Source organism: Eucyclogobius newberryi, unplaced genomic scaffold (genome assembly GCF_026437365.1).
Source record: "Eucyclogobius newberryi isolate DKJ021-1_F unplaced genomic scaffold, fEucNew1.0.hap1 SCAF_18, whole genome shotgun sequence".
Taxonomy (NCBI): Eukaryota; Metazoa; Chordata; class Actinopteri; order Gobiiformes; family Gobiidae; genus Eucyclogobius; species Eucyclogobius newberryi.
Window position 1 is genome coordinate 18,721,588 of NW_027315812.1, and position 20,147 is coordinate 18,741,734.

Sequence of the window (20,147 nt, forward strand, 5' to 3'; positions counted from 1 at the left end):
CATAAAACAACAACAACAACAAAAGTCTCCGGTCTGGAGAGACGGGAGATGGCGGAGGAGAGTGGATCGGTGGTCGAAGACGTTCTGGACGGCGTGGAGGAGCAGCCTTTTCTGGCTGCACGTGCCCGGAAACGTAAAAAGTCCCTTAGCTCGTCCGAGGGTTCTGGGAATGAGCAGCAGGATGAGGCTGAAGCTATTGATATCCGGAGTGAGAGCAGAGACTGTAAGGTGATCATAAAGCTTGCACAGGATAGTGCATCCTTTAAGGAGTGGAATTCAGTGGCATTGTCAAAGAGCCTAACTGTAGCTGTGGGAGTGATCAAGAGTGCGAGTGTCCTTAGAGATGGCTCGCTGCTGGTCGTGTGCAAGGACGCGGCTCAGCAACGGAAGACGATTGGAACTAAACGTCTGGGTGGAAAGGACATTCTTGTGTCTGATGCTGAAAGAAACACGGTCAGAGGAGTTATCGTAGGTGTCCCTACGGCGACGTCTGTGGATGAAGTTAAGGAGAATTTGACGGGAGCTACGGTGGTGGACGCTAGGCGGTTGAAGGTGACCCGGTCTGGGGTAAGATGTGACAGCTTGTCGGTAATGGTAACACTTGAAGGGAGGTGCCTGCCTAGTAAGGTGTTCATTGGGTTCATGTGCCATGACGTTAGGCCATGTGTTCCACCGCCCCTGCGTTGCTTTGGGTGCCAGCGCTTTGGGCATATTGCAGCGGTCTGTAGAGGGAGGAAAAGATGTGGTAAATGTGCAGGAGATCACGAGTATGGGAGGTGTGACGTGGGAGCAAAACTGAAGTGCTGTAACTGTGGGGAAGAACATAGCTCTGCCTACGGGGGATGCAGGTTTAGCAGGGGAGCTGCTGAGGTGCATAGAATGGAGGTCTCTCAGGGTATATCCTATGCAGATGCAGTCAGGAAAGTTTCAAGTGGCGAGTTTAGAGTAAATACAGAGAGAGGAGCCAGCGCTGCTCCCAGCCAGGGCGAAATGAGAAAGGCCAGCGTGGCTCCCAAGAAGTGTGAAGGTTTCAAGAGTGGAGGTCCCAAGTGTGCGGGTTCCAGAATTGATGAGAATGCCCTGGTTGTGGATAGAGAGGATTTTGTGCTCTTTGTGGTGGATGTTGTAAACTGTGCTGCTCGGACTCGGGGCAGAGCTGAGGGGATCGGGATCATTGCTGGAGCTGCAGGGAGATTCCTTGGAACAAAGGAGCTTGATTGGGCAGATATAGAGAACAGGCTAGAGGCGCTAGATGGGAGTCGGAGTGATGGGGGTCTGCTTTTGGGGAGTCAGGGTGATCGGAGTGACGAGATGGGGGTGGGGGTGGTCTCCTGTCCTCGTCCAGTCTCGTGGACGCACGGCTAACAAGCAGCGACATCAGTGGAAATATTAAAGCCTATAGAATGAAGCCTAAAGAATAAAGCTGTACGGTGGAAGCACCGAGCGTCAGGGAAGGAGAGGAAGATGAAGAAGAGTCTCCCTGGAATAAAGCCGGTTGGTCTAGACTACGAAACGTCTGAGGAATAAAGTCTGGCGGTAATGCAACACTCGGATGCCAACCGCCATAAAACAAAAACAACAACAACAACAACAACAACTATTCTAGTCACAAAGACATATCATGACCTCATGGGCTTTGTAACACCAAAGCAATGGAAGGAGTACTTTTACGGACTACGACAGTCTGAGGACTACGAAAAGTCTGAGGAATAAAGTCTTGCGGTAATGCAACAATTGGATGCCAACCGCCATAAAACAACAACAACAACAACAACAACAACAACCTGGATACCAGCCGCCATAAAACACTACGATAATAACAAAGGCATCTACGACGATACCTCGTGCACTTGGATGCCAACTGCCATAAAAAACAACAACGACAACAGTTTGGATATTACGGCAACATAGAGGAACGCCTCGGTCCGTATGACGGGGAAGAAGAAGAGGAAGCGTGACCTGGTCGGTGACGATATGAACAGCGAGGAGGACCCCCCTGGAGCCACTGATCCTGTGCAGCGTAGGGCGTCTTCTTGCTCGTCTATGGAGGGCTCTCTCAGTGAGGAGCAGGGCGAGGGGGTTGCAGATGTCGGGGATGTGAGTTCAGAGTGTAAGGTGTTCATAAAGCTCGCGCAGGATAATGCGTCCTTTAAGGGGTGGGATCCGATGGCGTTGACAAGGAGCCTGACTGTAGCTGTGGGAGTGGTCAAGCATGCGAGTGTCCTTAGGGATGGCTCGCTGCTGGTCGTGTGCAAGGACGTGGCTCAGCAAAGGAAGGCGATTGAAGCTAAGTCTCTGGGGGGGAAGGACATTCTTGTGTCTGATGCTGTAAGAGGCACGGTTAGGGGAGTTATAGTAGGCGTCCCTACGACGACATCTGTGGATAACATAAAGGAGAATTTGACTGGAGCTAAGGTGGTGGATGCTAGGCGGTTGAAGATGACCCGGGATGGGGTAAGGTGTGACAGCCTGTCGATAATGATTAGATTTGAAGGTGGGATCCTGCCTCGTGTGGTGTGCGTTGGGTACATGCGCTATGGCGTACGCCCATATGTTCTGCCGCCCCTGCGTTGCTTCAAGTGCCAGCGCTTTGGGCATATTGCAGCGGTCTGTAGAGGGAAGCAGAAGTGTGGTAAATGTGCAGGAGACCACGAGTATGGGAAGTGTGACGACGGAGCAAAACTCAAGTGCTGTAACTGTGGGGGAGAGCATAGCTCTGCCTACGGGGGATGCGTGTTCAGCAAGAGGGCTGCTGAGGTGCAAAAAGTTAGGGCCTCTCAAGGCATATCCTACGCGGATGCGGTCAAGAAGGTGTCTGGTAGTCAGGTGACGGTGGATGCAGTGGGGGCTGCCAGTGCTGCTGGTGTCCTAGGCGACAGGGGAGGGGGCAGCGTTGCCCGCGGCCAGGGGGAGGTCCTCACTGGGATGCCTGTGAGTGTGCCTTCCACGGGCAGAGGCCCTGTGGGTGCGGAGGATGTACTGGTTGTGAAGAGGAAAGATTTCTTCCTCTTTATAGTGGAAGTGATTAACTGTACTGGGCAAACCAAGAAGAGATCCGAAAAGACTAAGATCATCGCTAAGGCTGCAGGGAAGTACTTTGGAGCTGGGGGCCCCGAGTGGACGGAGATAGAGGATGCGCTGCGGGAGGGCGCCCTGCCCCATTCTGGCAGTGGGAGTGGGGGGGCTCCCGATGCGCCGTCAGGTTCCGGGGGCTCATAATGGCGGTGGTTGTCTTGCAATGGAATGCGCGTAGTCTTCGTGCTAATGGCCAGGAATTTAAGCATTTTGTCTCTACCTTGTTGAACAAGCCTCACGTTATGTGTGTGCAGGAGACTTGGTTACGACCTAGGTGGGGTTTTGGGATACAAGGGTATGTGTGTGTTAGGAATGATAGGGAGCAGGGTAGAGGCGGAGGTGTGGCTGTGTTTGTCCGAGATGACCTAAATTACGTTGTTGTCAGTGTGAGTAAAGCGCCGGAGGCCCTGGCGGTGAGGGTCTGGCTGGGTGGTGAAGCTGTTACTGTGGTTAACCTTTATAATCCGTGTGGTGAGTTAACGTTAGAGTCCTTGCATAGTATCGGTAAGGATGTTCGGGGAAAGGCCGTGTGGTGTGGGGATTTTAATGCGCATAGCGCTTTGTGGGGCGGTAGTGGTACCGATAGGCGTGGGCAGGTGGTAGAGGGTTTTATCAATCAAAGGGAGTTGGTTTGTCTGAATGATGGGGGTGGGACCCGCTATGATATGGGGACCGGTGCGGAAAGTGCAATAGATCTTACACTTGTGTCCAAGGAGTTAGCTGGTGTTTGTAGTTGGGAGGTTCTTGGTAATCTTTCTTTTGGTAGCGATCACTATCTAGTCCGCACCGTGATTGGCTTTGGGAGCTGTGTGGTCAGGGGGACGAGGATCCAGAGGTGGCAGTTGGCAAGGGCGAACTGGGGGGCTTTCCTGAGGAAAGCTGATGATGGTTCTAGGGTTCTGCAGGAAGGAGGATTGACTCAGGTGGATGATCTCAATAGTGCAATTGTCTCGCTCATCACGCAGTCAGCGGTAGGCACGATTCCTAAGAGTGGTGGTAGTGGACATAGGAAGCGGGTGCCGTGGTGGACTGAAGCATGTGGTCATGCTGTTAGGGCGAGAAATGCGGCGTTTCGCCGGCTAAGGGTTGCCCACACTGAGGGTGCCCTCATTGACTACAAGAGGGCCCGCGCTGTTGTGCGGAAAACTGTGAGAACGGCCAAGAGTGCCTATTGGAGGCGGTATTGTTCCAAAATTGGGAGAGAAACCCGTCTCGGGGATGTTTGGGGGATGATTAAGCGGATGCATGGGGTTGAGCGCCGTCATGGGACCCCGGTCCTAGTACTGAATGGTGTTGAAGCAGTCAGCGACGTTGACAAAGCTGAACTGTTGGCCAGCACCTTTGTGTCGGTGCACAGCTCTGACAATCTCTCACCTGCGGAAAGGCACTACAGGGAGAGTACTTTGGCCCAGAATTCTGAGCTGATTGGGCACCAGCCTTCGACTCAAGATGACCTTGACCTTCCGTTTAGTTTGTTTGAGCTAAGGAGAGCACTTTCTAAGGCGAAACAGACAGCCCCGGGTAGAGATGAGGTGTGCTATGACATGCTCTCTCATTTGACTGATGACACGCTTGGGCTAGTCCTGGGTCTTTTCAACCGTGTTTGGGATTCAGGTTGTGTTCCATCTGCGTGGAAACAGTCTACGGTGGTGCCGGTTCTGAAGCCGGGTAGGCCAGCGTCCGACCCTTCAAGTTATAGGCCGATTGCCTTGACGTCGCAGCTCGGGAAAACGATGGAGCGCATGGTTACCGAGCGGTTGGATTACTTCTTGGAGAGTCGGGGTTTGCTTCCTGCGCACCAGAGTGGTTTCCGTAGGGGCAGGAACACCATGGATTCCGTGTTGTGTTTGGAATCTGATATCCAGCTGGCCAGGGCTCAGAAAGAAAAGGTTATTGCGGTGCTCTTTGATGTGGAGAAGGCGTACGATATGGTTTGGAAGGATGGGCTCCTCATTAAGCTGCGGAAGTGTGGTGTGAAGGGTAAACTGTTTAACTGGGTCCGGAGCTTTCTGTCTGGCCGGCGTATCCAAACCAGAGTGGGCGCTGCTTACTCTGGGGTCTATGGGGTGGAGAATGGGATCCCGCAGGGGAGTGTGTGTAGCCCTATCTTGTTCAATGTTATGATTAAGGACATCTTTGACGACGTGGATGGGTCTGTTGGGAGGAGCCTTTATGCTGACGATGGCGCTCTATGGGTGAGAGGGAGGAATCTCCGGTTTTACGAGGCGAAACTGCAAAGGGCAATACAGCAGGTGGAGCAGTGGACCCTGAAGTGGGGGTTTAAACTGTCCGTACGGAAGTCTCAAGTGATCTGTTTCTTCAATGGGCATAGGGACGTCTCCCTTCGACTGCATGGGCAGGTGCTCGAACAGGTCAGGGAGGTGAGGTTCTTGGGGGTCACCTTTGACGAGAGGCTTAGTTGGCGTCGGCACATTGATGAGGTCAGTGGTAAATGCAAAAGGGTGAATAACTTGCTTCGTTGTCTATCCGGCCAGGACTGGGGGGCCAGCAGAAGGTCGCTCCTGGGTATTTATCGGGCCGTCATGAGGGCGGCTATTGATTATGGCTGTATAGCCTACATGTCTGCGGCTGAGACTAACTTAAAGAAGCTTGATGTGGAGCAAGCCCAGGCCTTGCGCATCTGCTGTAGGGCTTTTAGGACCTCCCCTGTCTCGGCGCTGCAGGTTGAGTTGGGGGAATTGCCGTTACGGCTCCGGAGGCTAGAACTTCTGTTGGCTTACTGGGTGAATGTGCAAGGTCATACGAGCTCTCACCCGGTGAGGGACTTTCTCAGGGTTGATGGGGGGCAGAGTGAGGCTGGCGGTATGGTTTTCAGCCAGGTAGGAAATGCGAAGGCGCGGCTTGCGGGGGTTGGTGATCTGCGTGTGAGCCCGTCGGTGGCTTTGTCTGCTATAGCTCCGTGGAAGTTTGTCCCGGCTCCTGTTGATGTTAGCTTGCATGGCAAGCTTAGAGGAGTCGCTGGGAGGGCACCGCAGTTTGCCGTTCAAGCGATCATCGATAAGCACTCAGGTGATGTGTTTATTTATACCGACGGGTCTAGGGATCCTGAGAGTGGGCGTACTGGCGCCGCTTATTTTGTGCCTGACCTGGGGCTAGCGGTCAAGAAGAGGTTGACAGATCGCCTTTCTGTTTTCACGTCGGAACTCATAGCGATACGGTTGGCGTTGGAATGGGCGGAATCTGCTTTTCAGTGTTACGGCATTGTGGTGGCCTCTGACAGCCTTTCTGCATTGCAAAGCATTAAATCTGGGAAATCGGATTGCAGACAGGATGTGTTGAATGGCATCTTCTGTCTGATGCTCTCCCTGTCCAGGAAGGATGTGAGGGTTTCCTTCATTTGGGTCCCTGCGCATGTGGGGGTGGATGGTAACGAAATGGCTGATGCACTGGCTAAATGTTCCCTTCGGCGGCCATCAATTGATGTGGCGGTTGAGTTGGGCAAGTCTGAAATCAAGCCCGTTATCAAGAGTCATGTGGTCGGCCTTTGGCAGGAATTTTGGAGCCACTGTGTTACTGGACGGCATCTCTATCACATACAGGGTAGTGTGGGTCCTTGCGGGTCTATGGGCAGGAACGCGTGGGAGGAAAGGGCCTTCGCCCGCATGAGGATTGGCCATACTGGACTCAATTGGTCACTGAGTAGGATAGGCAAACATCCGACCGGTCTGTGTGGTCACTGTCAGGTGCCAGAGACTGTCGAGCATGTGCTGATTTGCTGTGAGGCTTATGATAGGGAAAGGGCCGGGTTGGCCTTGTGGTTTCGGAATAATGGGCGGGAGTTCAATCTGCGGAACGTTCTGGCGATCCAGTCACAGGGTTTGTGTCAGGCTGTGGTTGCTTACTTATGTAGCACAGGGCTGGGTAAACGTTTATAGAGGTGGGGGGTGTTGGAGACTGAGCCGAGGATGAGGAGCAAGAGGATGTCCTAACGCGCTTGGACTTCGTGGGCCTAGAAACGCCAAAGTGATGGAAGAAGGACTTCTAACCGAGCGTCAAAGAGGGCGAGGAAGGTGAGGAGGAGTCTCCCTGGAATAAGGCCGGTTGGTCTCTGACACAACAACTATTCTAGTCACAAAAACACATCATGACCTCATGGGCTTTGTACGCCAAAGCAATGGGAGGAGTACTTTTACGGACTACGACAGAGTCTGAGGACTACGAAACGTCTGAGGAATAAAGTCTGGCGGTAATGCAACACTCGGATGCCAACCGCCATAAAACAACAACAACAACAACAACAACAACAACAACAACAACAACAGTTAGATTCAAAAAGGGAGAGAGGAGCGCGAAGGGAACCAGGACAGAAGCACATGCGGCGTGACGTAGAAGAGACAGAAGAGAGACAGAAGAGGGACAGAAGGGAGACAGAGGAGGGACAGAAGAGGGACAGAGGAGAGGCAGAAGAGGGACAGAGGAGGGACAGATGGGAAACAGATGAGGGACAGAGGAGAGACAGAAGCGGGACAGAGGAGAGACAGATGTATGCACATTTCTCCAAATGTTTCGTGCCCCTGGCACAGTTCTGTGCCCCCCCATATTAAGTCTACATTCCCACAAGCATCTTAACATTGTTACTTTGCAAAAGTGGAACATTAGTGCTGAAAAGCTTTTGACCTTATACCATTATACCATTGTTGAGCTTGTGCAAACAATGCATTGTGTCACAAGGGTTGGAAAAGCACCTAACTAAATAAATAAACTATGAAAAACACGTTTTGATTGAGGGTAATTTGTTTTATGTTTTATGAGTGAGACTTTCAATTCTGACTAACTTTTCCTTAAGCACATTCAGAAATATTGTGCCATGTAGATAAGATTAGAAAACCACTTAAAAATAAAGAAGCATAAAATTAAGATTGTGGCCCATATGTACTCCATAAGAACATGTGAAACTAATTAAAATTGTATTAACCTCTGGACCTGAACATTATCTTGTTTTCATATTAAATTACATTCAACATGATCCTATCAAAACTGCACATCTCCTATTTTAAAAGGTCTAACAAAAACAAAGTTGACATTTCATGCGTCTTGGTGCTTCTGTTTGTAATGGCAACAGTAACATTTTATAATAATATAATAATATTGTAATATTTTGTATGAATGTGCTACTGCATGTGGAGAAATGCCTCACAGGACGCAGTGGAGCAGTCACAGACCTGAGGACGAGCCAGTCAGACGCGAGCGGGTCAATGAGCAGTGACACATGGCACATGGTGTGTGTGTGTGTGTGTTTGTGTGCGTGTGTGTGTGTGTGTGTGTGCGTGTATGTGTGCGTGTGTGTATGTGCATGTGTGTGTGTGCGCGCGTATGTGTGTTTGTGTGTGTGCGTGTGTGTGTGCATGTGTGTGTGTGTGCATGTGTGTGCGTGTGCATGTGTGTGTGTGTGTGTGTGCATGTGTGTGTGTGTGTGCATGTGTGTGCGTGTGTGTGTGTGCGTGTGTATGTGCGTGCGTGTGTTTGTGTGTGTGCGTGTATGTGTCCGTGTGTGTGCATGTGTGTGCGCGTATGTGTGTTTGTGTGTGTGCGTGCGTGTATGTGCGTGTGTGCGTGTGTGTGTGTGTGTGTGCATGTGTGTGTCTGTGCATGTGTGTGTGTGTGTGTGTGTGTGTCTGTGCATGTGTGTGTGTCTGTGCATGTGTGTGTGTGTGCGTGTGTGTGTGCATGTGTGTGTGTGTGTGTGTGTGTGTGCGTGTGTGTGTGTGTGCATGTGTGTGTGTGTGCATGTGTGCATGTGTGTGTGTGTGTGTGTGTGCATGTGTGTGTGTGTGTGTGTGTGTTTGTGTGTGTGTGTGTGCGTGTGGGCACGGGGCTGCAGCACAAGAGAACGATGAGCTACACATTGCACTACTCAAAGTTTTCAAATTGAGACTGATGCTTTCAAATTTAAATTGGGTCTTGTCAACCATTGTAATAAATGAATAGCCTAATATTGCAGACTGTAGGATTATAGCAAGGAATAAGAAGTTATTAGTTCAGGCAAATTGAGTCCTTCAACATGTTTGATTAAGCCAAATTCACAGGTTTCAGTTTACTGTAAACCATTTTGTGGTCTTTTTACCATTCCAAATTTAAATGTATGTATATCAATATATCAATTGTTATGGCAACAGTTCAAGATTCTGATTATTCTGATACCCATGTGGAGATTTGTATTCATGTGTGGACTGAAGACTGCATTGGTGGAAAGGCCAAACGACCCCTTTAAAGCCTTACTACGTAACTTTCTGGAGGTGGCATCATCTGCATGAGTCCATGGAAATGGAAAGATATGACATACTGTGGAATATTATAGCCAAAGGAACAACATTTCCATGGAAACAACCAAGAGTAAGGTTTGAGGATATGCAAGTGTGCTCACAGTTGGGACATGTATTCCCATGTTGTCTCTTTACCACTGACAGTAGCAGAAAACTTGTTTTTTGTCTATTTTTAAGTGGGCTTTAAATAGCACAGTACTTAAACATATTTGAATATAGATCAAATATATAAAAATAATATTATCTTATCTAATATGATCTTGACAACAAATTTCAGCCTTCCGCTAGTTTTAAAGAAAAATGAAATAATAGTCAAGTAACCAAAACAAACCTAGGCTTTAGCATAGACATGGGTTAGATATTGTACTGCATAGATGTGCAAGAATCAATTTAGTTACTCATTTGTATTCATGCACATTATTTGTTTGCACTCTTAAAAATAAGCAGAAGGCTCCGTGGAGAAATGATGATTCGGTCAGGGCACAGAAAAGGGAGTGCCGCAGGGCCGAACGGAAATGGCGCAAGTCAAAGCTCCAGGTTCAAAAAGAGATTTACAAAGAAAAGCTGAACATGTACAACCTAATCTTATGTAGAACTAGGGAAAGATATTTTTCTGAAATAATTGGAAGCTGCAGTAACAACTCGCGTGTCCTGTTTGCCACAGTAAACAGTTTAACAAACCCTCCAGCTCAGCTGCCGTTAGAACTCATTTCCACATCCAAGTGTAATGAGTTTGCATTATTCTTTAATGACAAAGTTCAGGGCATTAAAAATGCTATAAATCCCACAATGCAAAAAATTACCCTAAAACCACCAAGACACTTGGTGGTTTTAGGGTAGACACAAGAGCTAACTCACTTTGCACCAGTAACTGACAAAACTGTCCATGAGATCATCACCAGTCTGAGTTCATCTACATGCTGCCTCGATGTGTTACCCACCAGATTTCTAAAGTCTGTGCTGAACAGTTTGTTAGCACCATTCACTCACATAGTTAACATGTCGCTTCAATCTGGAACATTCCCAATGTCTTTGAAAACTGCGGTCATAAAGCCTCTCCTAAAGAAGAGCAGTCTTGATGCCGCAGTACTGAGTCATTACCGGCCCATCTCTAATCTACCATTTTGGGGCAAAGTCCTTGAAAAGGTTGTTTACCAACAGCTCACAGATTTCCTCTTAATAAACAACTCATTTGATGTTTTTCAGTCAGGTTTTAGACCTCATCACAGCACTGAGACTGCTCTTGTCAAGGTGACAAATGACATCCGCCTGAACACTGACACGGGCAAAGCCTCAGTCTTAATTCTGTTAGATCTGAGTGCTGCTTTTGACACTGTCGATCATGGGATCCTCTTACAGAGACTAGAGGACTGGGTGGGCATCACTGGCACTGCCCTAAACTGGTTAAGGTCCTATCTGGAAGACAGGAAGTACTTTGTTGAAATTGGTAGCTGTGTCTCAGACCACATGACCCTGACCTGTGGAGTGCCCCAAGGGTCAGTCCTGGGTCCCCTTCTGTTCAACCTCTACATGCTGCCGTTGGGTCAGTTGATACGCAGTGAAAATGTGTCCTATCACAATTATGCAGACGACACTATGTTTCACTATCGGCAGGTGACTATGGACCAGTAGATTCACTCTGTCACTGCATCCAACAGATCAGTTTGTGGATGCAAAACAACTTTCTCCAGCTGAACTCAGACAAGACTGAAATAATCGTTTTTGGCCCACAGAAACAAAGAGAAAGTGTTAGCGGTCACCTCCAGAGTCTCGCTCTAAAACCTACAAACCAAATTAGAAATCTGGGGGTAATAATGGACTCAGACTTGAACTTTAATAGCCACGTCAAATCAATAACATCAGCAGCTTTTTACCATCTAAAAAACATTGCCAAAATCAAAAATATACTGTCAAAACCAGATTTAGAGAGACTTATCCACGCGTTTGTCTCCAGTAGATTAGACTACTTTAACGGCCTGCTCACTGGCCTCTCCAAACGAGCTGTAAAACAGCTGCAGTACATCCAGAACGCTGCTGCTCGGGTCCTGACTAGAACCAGGAAGTATGATCACATTAGTCCTGTTCTCAGGTCTCTGCACTGGCTCCTGTGGCTCAGAGAATAGACTTTAAAGCAGCTCTGCTTGTGTACAAGTCTCTCCATGGCCTAGCACCAAAGTACATCTTGGATATGTTAGTGCCATATGAACCATCTCGGACTCTGAGGACCTCAGGGACCGGCCTCCTGCTGGTGCCCAGAGTCAGGACAAAACATGGGGAATCTGCGTTTCAGTTTTATGCAGCTAAAATCTGGAACAGTCTTCCTGAAGATGTGAGACAGGCTTCTACTCTGACAATGTTCAAATCTAAGCTAAAAACAGTTTTGTTTAGCTGCGCATATGACTGAAAGGATTTTTTCTTTGCACTCTTCTCTTTTGTTTGTGATTTTATTAGTTTAGAAAATCAGTTGGATTGATAATTTTTAATTTAGTTAATTTTATTGTATTTCTGTAATTTCTTTGTGATTTGAATGCATTTTTCCTGCTGTGTGAAGCACTTTGAATTGCCTTGTGTATGAAATGTGCTCTACAAATAAACTTGCCTTGCCTTGCCTTAAGTTCTGGTTGATTTGAGCAAATGTTCATTTTTCATGAGTTACTTTGCGCTGTCAGCCGGAGCATCCTTCGTGGTTCATGGTCAATTAACTAATGCAAGCTACATCTTGTTAACATGTCCCCTACACGCGGGGCCCAGACATTAGCCGGTGTGGGCCCCGTGAGCGCGCGCGTCGGTGCGTTTGTGAATGGCAGCGGGAGGAGGAGGAGGGGCGGGGACAGAGGCGCAGGCGGCACTGGACGTCACTCTCCCGCGGAGCAAAGCAGAGACCGCAGTCTGCGGCTGGAGCTACTCTGTCTGCTGTCCAACACTCGTAAACACACTTGTGTTATTTTACCCAACAAATCCAATTCAATTAACTTCCGAGACATTTTGCGGGCTGCCCAAGGAAACTAAAGTAAAAGGATGGCTGCGTCGCGTTTGTTTTTTCTTCTCTTCTTCACTCACCTACCTGAAGTAAGTACTTTTCCCCCTCATAAACTACAAATAAATATCACCTTCAACAATGCAATTAGGGCTATATACAGCATAGTCTCTATTTGCTTAAAGCATGCACTATGATTAGCCAATAATGGGCGAAGTTCAATTAAATCCATTGGCCTTATTTAAGGATCTATTCAATATCACCAACAGTCATTAGTGGGAAAAGGTCGGCAATATTGACTTTGGCATAAATTCCATTTCTGTTTATTTTCTTTAAGGAGTTGCCACTTTATCTTGCTACCTTTCAATCACTCCTCTACTTAACTGTGACATTTAATAGATATATCAAATGCCATTTGCGCTTTGTCTGTAGCTGAGTCAGTTGTGAAGGTTAACTCAACAAAAAGCACTTAGTTACCCATAACCTATACAATTTTCTAAAAAGAAAACATTTGGATGCCCTGAATCCAGATGTAGGTTGACTTTGCATTTAAGCTTCTGTCATTAAAAATAAATAATGATCAAGAATTCAAATACAATTCCATTAGAGGAGCATGATGGTAGAACTGTTAAGCACTCATTGTTTAAGGTTAATTGGCTGGAGAGCCCATGTTGATGCATATAGTGATCAAGTTTTACTGCTGCCTTGTTGTACTGTGCCTGTGTTATAAAGCAACTGGAACGATCTAGCCTTTGTCAGATTGAGTCCAATGATTTCTTGTTTTTGATTAAGATTGCAAGGTTTCAAATGCATTCTCTTGTACTGTTTTGTTTGTGTTTTTCCCATGGCTCTAACGTATCCTTCACCTCATGACTTCCGACCCACCACGCTGCTTTACAAGACCCTCTACACACATACGTAATTGTTGATGTATTCCTTCCTCAGTTGTATATATGACAGTTTAGACAGCTTGTATGGGCTGTATAACCCCATGTTACATCAGTGGGCAGCACTCCGAGATGTAAAGATATAATAGTATAAGACTCATAGTTATCTGTTAAAGACACTGCAGATGTCGCAGGAGAAAAAGAGGAAGTGATCAATTGTGTCGACACTTTTTTGCCTCAGTGCTGCGTGCATGAAGCTCAAAGGCAGACAAATCATAGCAATTCAAATAATACAATTCAGTTAGGCGCACAACTTAGGCACGAGTATGTTAATTGTAAGATAAAGTGACGAAGACTGTAAAGTATAAATTGGTAGTTGTCAGATATTTCCTTGAGTTTCAAATAATCAAACACCTTCATAAAAATTAGACTTTGTTTATTTTCTCCCAAACCTCATGTAAACCTCTCCTTTGTACTTATATGAAATAGTAAATTCCACAGTAGGAATGTTGCAGAATAAAATGTATGCATTACAATTAATTAATTAATTAATACTACAATGTATGATTATTCACAATCATACACACAATGAAATCCTTAATTTTCTTTGATTCACAGTCTAATTAATCACCGTTCCTCAAGTCTCAGAGCAACTTTCTGAAGGAGAAAGTACAGTTAAAGTGACATAAACAGACAAACAAATAAAAAGGAAAATTATACTTCTAACCTATTGGCTTGAAATTGCTTATGTTTTGCATCACAATTATTATTCTTTTCATTCTAACGATTATATTGTGACTTGAATTAGCTCGACGTTCCTATTCCACAGTTGAGTTTATTTTTCAAACTGTTGCGTGTGTATTCTTTGTTAAGTTGTGTGAAAACTTTTATGCCTACATCGGTCTAACAAGGCAGGTTCTGTCTGACCTGGGGCGAAAACAAAACCTTAAACAGCAGGGGTGTCCGGATACAACCAGGTTCGGGGAGAAAATATGTCTTGATAATTGGCATTTTAAATTAGCCCAAATGGATATACGTAGTAGTTTTTAATGCTAATCTGACTCATCCTATGACTACACCATGTGGTTATGTCTCCATGGGCTGAACTGTGGCTGATAGTAATAGAACAAATGATCAAAAAAGTAGCAGTCATCAATGTCTTCCAACCATTCTCAACTATATGTATATTTACGTATATTCAGAAAACACTTGAGTTAGTGCTTTTCAAAATGTTCAAAAAATGTGACATTGAAAATAGATAAATGTGCAGACAAATGATATCCATATACAATTCCAATACGAACCATTGCTAGACGGAGTAATAGCAGCATTGACCAGGTAGACATGGAGAGTTGTGCTGTATATTACAATGCAAAGCGAAGGCTGCCGACTGTGAGTTAAGTGAGATAAAAGCCTTTCCATTCCCAAGCTGCCGCTGCTGAGTCTGTCTGCGCACACAGTCTTTGTTCGGATGCCTACTATTTCTTTTATGGCTCAACTAAAAGAAAATCAAATACATACCTTCTTTACAAAAACAGCACAAAAGCCTACTTATCTTGCTTGCCTTGAAAGTAAAAAACAACAACAAAAATCTCCTTTAACATTGAACCATTTTCAGGGTTTCGCTTTGAGGTACGGATCTGCCATAACATTTGTAATGGCAGGAATGTGTGGACATTTTCACTATGTACACTCTCATAGTCAAGAGTTTTTATGACATCCATCTTTAAGTTGTTGAAGTTGTAGCCTTTATATAATGGGTTCCTTGCCACCAACTATCAACGCTGGCAAGTATTTATGGGCTGTTTTGCTTGCTGAGGCTTTGAGTGTGTCCCTAAGGCTTAACCCAGACCCACTTATTATCGACTTGGTTTGGGACTGGCATCTTTATTCATTGCTCCATGCAGCAATCTCCATAACAAGCAGCTCAAAAATAGATCTAATATATTCTCAAATAACGCCTTGTTACATATTTGTATGGGTAGGCAAAATTCATCATATTACAGGAACTTAGTAATTGTTTTATTAGTAGTGGACATCCCTTCTGTGTATTCTGGCTGTATCCATGTAGTGAACTAATAAACCAGCTGGATTCAATGAAGCGAGCTTTATCCGAGCGGCGTAAGTCTATTGGCACGCATTCCCTTGTCGTGTCCGCCTCCTCCTGACCTGCTGCACTGTCGGACACTGTTTACGCAGCATTATTATTCATGGTTTTGGAGAAACTCGCTGTATTTCCCAAACCCCAAACGAAGCAAATTATAATCATGGTGAGTGTGACCTCTGTGGTTTTAAAAAAGTTGTTATTTGTAGGGTTTTAAATGAATGAGACCTGTTTGGGACCAGTTTGTTCCAGTTAGCAAACAAAACTAACAAAATGAGGGTTTCATCTAAGGTGGGTGATATGGGGATACAAAGCTAATTGTGATCAGGGACACTTTTTCCCATCCACTCCTTCTATTGGTCAGCCTCTGTCATGGTCAGTGAGTGACAGGTGGATTTAGCCACCACATTTAGCCATCACAGTGAAGTGTCAACTCCCAAAAGAAGAAATAGTTTACTTACCATAATTATAAAAGTGTACATGATTCATGATATAATCAAATATTTTGGCATATAGTCCATATTGCTTCTCTGGGAGGGATCTGGTCCAAACAAATGCTAAATACTACACTAGATTAGGGCTTGGCAATTCTAATCAAATTCAAAACCTTATCATTTTCAGATCACAATTATGGCAATTTAACAGGTCTAGAGCCAATTCTGTGGTAGTAAAAGCATGTTCTTTGAAGAAGAGTTCAGACTTTGAAGGAATTAACTGGATATTTTCTGTGGTAAATGGCATTATTTCTTTTTCATAAGAAACCATGAAATCGAAAAGAAAATTGAGATGTCCATATTGCCAGCCCACATATATTATGCTAAATCATCATGCAAATGACACTGGACACTTTACATTGACTGATGTGGCAGCAGATGTCATTTAATGCACATTTGCAATGCAATTTAAATGAAAATTCAAGTCCTTCTAGGCTACTTTGAGTGTGTTAAGTTAAAGAGGCTCCCAAAATGCATTTTGGCTTCCTCACAAAAGTGCCAGAAGATTGATTATAATGTATGGATCCAGCAAAGTAGTGTTTGAGTCAATGGAGGTATTCCAACTCCAATATTGATTGAACGGAGCAAACATGACAAGAAATACCTTTTGTGTGCAGTGGACCATTGACCTTTGACCCTGTAGTTTTATGAGCCATTACCGGTACTTCATTCTATCCCATTAAACATTCTCGACACCGAAAAAGGTCACTGTGGCCTGAACCTTTGATACAGAATTATCTCTATGGACTATAGCAGGGGCGAAACTCTCAGTTTGGAAATTATAATAATGCTTTAATCGGCGTTGTCAAAATACAACAACATTGTTAATATGATTAATATTTGAATATTGATGTAAGTATTTGCCAAAATTTGTCAAAATGTACTCAGAAATCAGTTTATTTACAAATAAAGTGCAATCATGTTTGAATAAAATAAATAGTTTAACAATATGAAAATATTCAATAATTAATTGGTGTAACAAACTCTAATTACAACATACATTAACACACTCTTATGTAAATAAAAACAAGTTTGTAATGTATAAAATCACTTTATATTGTATATTGGCTGTTTCATTTATTATTAGCATTAATGTTTAATAGTTACATAAGTCGGCGCACACAAGGAAAACAGCAGCTTTACGCTCGTGTAAGTTTCCAGAATCCAAATTCGGGTCACGCAGGAGGAGTTTGTTACAGGCTTTAATCACTAAATATTGGAACATCATCTTCCGAGTTCAGTTATTGTACCCAGCGGGCGTGTACTCATTGTTTTTCTCTGGCAGCATCTAAACCACTAAACCAAATAAATGTACCTGATACATAGAGTTTAGGTTTTCGGCTGGTGACTCGCCGCCTCCTCCTCCATTTTCAAGATCCCGTGCCTACGACATTAAGCTATAATAACTCTTCAAGGTTTATGGCAATACATTTGCTTCACCGTGAAACATACTGGGCATTTTGGCAAAATGAAATAGGCTCTTATATTCGCTCGTCTTTTCGCCATGTTTTGATATGACTGTAATCACAATACAAATTGCTTTATTATTCAGAGTAATGGAGAAGTGTATGAGTAAAACTGAATGATACTTGCTCGGCTGTACTGGTCTTAGCTAAATGCAGGTGCCGGTTCAAGAGATTTTTTTTTACAGAAGTACGTTTGTTTACAAAAAATGCTACACGTGAGGCGGCAGAGCACGTCACCAGGCAACGGACTAAAGCAATGTGTCACAACTTAAGTGGTAGATCGGTTTTCTTGATACTTTCATACTTATTTAATAAGAGTGAGTAGTGTGTGTGAATCACAATCATATACATTCTGATAGATAGTTTTTTAACTGATAACACTTCTATTAAAGTTTGTGCAAGAGGAAGGGGGGACACTGTGAGGGGGGAGGGGGACACTAGTGAGCAGGGGTGGGGGGTCGGGACCTCAGACGTCTACACCTATGGGAGCAACTACAAAAACGGTTCAGTGTTTTGATCATAATAGCCGTGTCCAAGCTTTAGCAGCACATGTCATTGCCACATTCCTAACTGTTTCTCATACTGAATGTGCATCAGGAATCAATTTCACCTTACTTTGAACACTGGCCTTTAAAATGGAATTAATATATGTTTGTGTCCAATTCCAAGAAATCGAACCCCCCGGGGTGTCTCTCTAGTATCAAATTATCGGGAATAACATGGAGGAGATCTAATCTTTGGTGTGGTCTAAATGTGTGACAGGTTTGACTTCTCATGCTCCCTGAGTGTTTGCAATAGAGGTTTATGTAACGGGTTCAAAGACATGACTCCTGGATGTAATTACAGTGTTTGAGCCTATGTTGGATTGTGATTTTCTGTATTTAGAGGGAAAAATCATGATAGTGTCCGGATGAGCCCAGGCCACATGGAAAAGTAGTAAATGTAGCCATCAAGATGAGAGAGAAGAGCACCGGAACTGTGTTTTATGCCTCAAAATATTACAGTGTATTAAGTGGAGTGTGCTTTAATGTGCAACACGTGGAAGGATTTTAGAAGGATATTATGGGCCAGAGGCAGGTTTTTGTTGCTTTGTTGTTTGCTTTTAGGAACTATGTAGCTCTTCCATTTACAATACAACCAAGTACAGGACTGTACTTTTTCACTATGTAACTTTTCTGGCAAAGTTCCCTCCAGCTGGTTGTCTCCATACAGATGATATTGCTTTGCCAGGAATCTTCCACAGGGGAGCATTTCACTAACTCCATGGAGACAACCAGGCTAAGTAATAGATCAGATCTTTAAAGAGGCATTTTTGAGCAATTAAAACACCTGTCATTGAATGAATGCAAGATGGATACGTTTAATACCATACTGCGCAGCATTCTAGGTAAAGCAATAAGATATTCATGAAGACAAACGGAAAAGTTACATAGATTTAAATTATACTTTTTTGAGTCGAATCCAGATTTGAGCGTTGTATCTTTACCACCGTCTTTACTCTATGTGTATTAGTATTCTTTTGTTTTTCTCTTTTAATTGCATTTGATCTTTACATCGTTGAGGGTGCAAGATATAGTAGCAAAATATGACTATACAATTATACTTATACTCAAAAATGTTAAACGCAAACTATGTCTTATTAAAGGAATTTCTCTACCCCTTCACCACTGGCCTGGGACTTATCGCTTATCCAAACCCAAATCAGATAGGAGGACTCAAAACATGGGCTGCTTTTCTACACCTATCCACATGGTGCCTATTCCACACTAATGAGTTTCAGTTTTGTTTACATAGCTCAGCAGTTCCTATTCTCAATAAGGCCGCTTGTGTGAGGTGGGCTTTGTGCTGCCGGAGCTTAGTTCTGAATGACTTGTGTATCTTTATCACGTTAGACATCTCCTTTAGGTGTGTGATCACAGAAAGTTCATTGTATGGCGCCATAAGGGTAGTGTTGTACATTATGTATGTGAGGAGCTACCCGCGCCTGACCTTTCCATCTTTGGATCTTGTAAGCATTTGGTACAAGACTGCGGCTGCTGACTGGCTCTATCTAATGGCACTGACCTTCTCCAGAGAGTCGCAGCTCATTGAGCTCAATGTAGCGTTTTGCATTGGCCCACTGCTCAAAGAGACGGGCTGTCAAAGTTAGATATTACTCAGTGGCTCCCTAGACTATTTACCAATAAAAATAAGCTTTGTAGATATTGCAGAAATGTTCACACACAGCTATATTTAAGATTAAATAACACAACAGAACCTTTATTTGTCGCACAATGGGGAAATTCCAGTACAATTTTAGAACAGCAGGAGAATATAAATACAAATCAAGATGAATATCTAGATTTATTTAAAGCTATTTAATCTAGACTGTGTGCAAAAATATAAGGCTACTACAAGATTGTGTATAAAACATGGCTCTAACTATAGTTGTGCACAGTGCAGCATATGAACAAGATTAAATCACTCAACAGATTAAGTCACTTCAGGGAATATCACCAGAAATAGCGCAGACAGTAAGCTATATATATTACTATACTATTACTATTACTATATATTTAAATCAGTTATTTTGTCAACTAACAACAGACTTACTCACAATAGGAATAGTTAACCAAACATACACTGTAAACTAAAGCACGGTAAATAGAATTGAGTAAATGTAACTCATTTGTATCCACCACTGAGCAAATGTACACAAATAGTCTATTGGATCAGACCACACAGATCTGTCTTCGTCCACTCATGCATCATCTGTCACCACATCACCATTGGCACTTTCTTAGGTCACATTTTACTCATCTTTACTGGGGACAAGGAACGCCCTACAGGAGGAGCTATTTTGGACTTTGTCTTCAATCCC

General features: G+C 44.4%; 2 protein-coding genes across 2 annotated transcripts in view; both read left to right on the forward strand.

Moving 5' to 3' along the window:
* The first annotated feature begins 12,235 nt into the window (after positions 1-12,235).
* vipr1b (vasoactive intestinal peptide receptor 1b) overlaps positions 12,236-20,147 on the forward strand; it is a 28,876-nt gene continuing 20,964 nt past the window's right edge. Inside the window, exon 1 of the mRNA XM_072450875.1 lies at positions 12,236-12,428. Coding sequence (XP_072306976.1) covers positions 12,378-12,428 — 51 coding nt within the window. The 5' untranslated portion in view covers positions 12,236-12,377. The remainder of the gene's footprint in view (positions 12,429-20,147) is intronic.
* Positions 16,261-20,147, forward strand: part of nktr (natural killer cell triggering receptor) — a 41,378-nt gene continuing 37,491 nt past the window's right edge. Inside the window, exon 1 of the mRNA XM_072450873.1 lies at positions 16,261-16,267. The gene's annotated coding sequence lies outside the window, so the exon portion shown is untranslated. The remainder of the gene's footprint in view (positions 16,268-20,147) is intronic.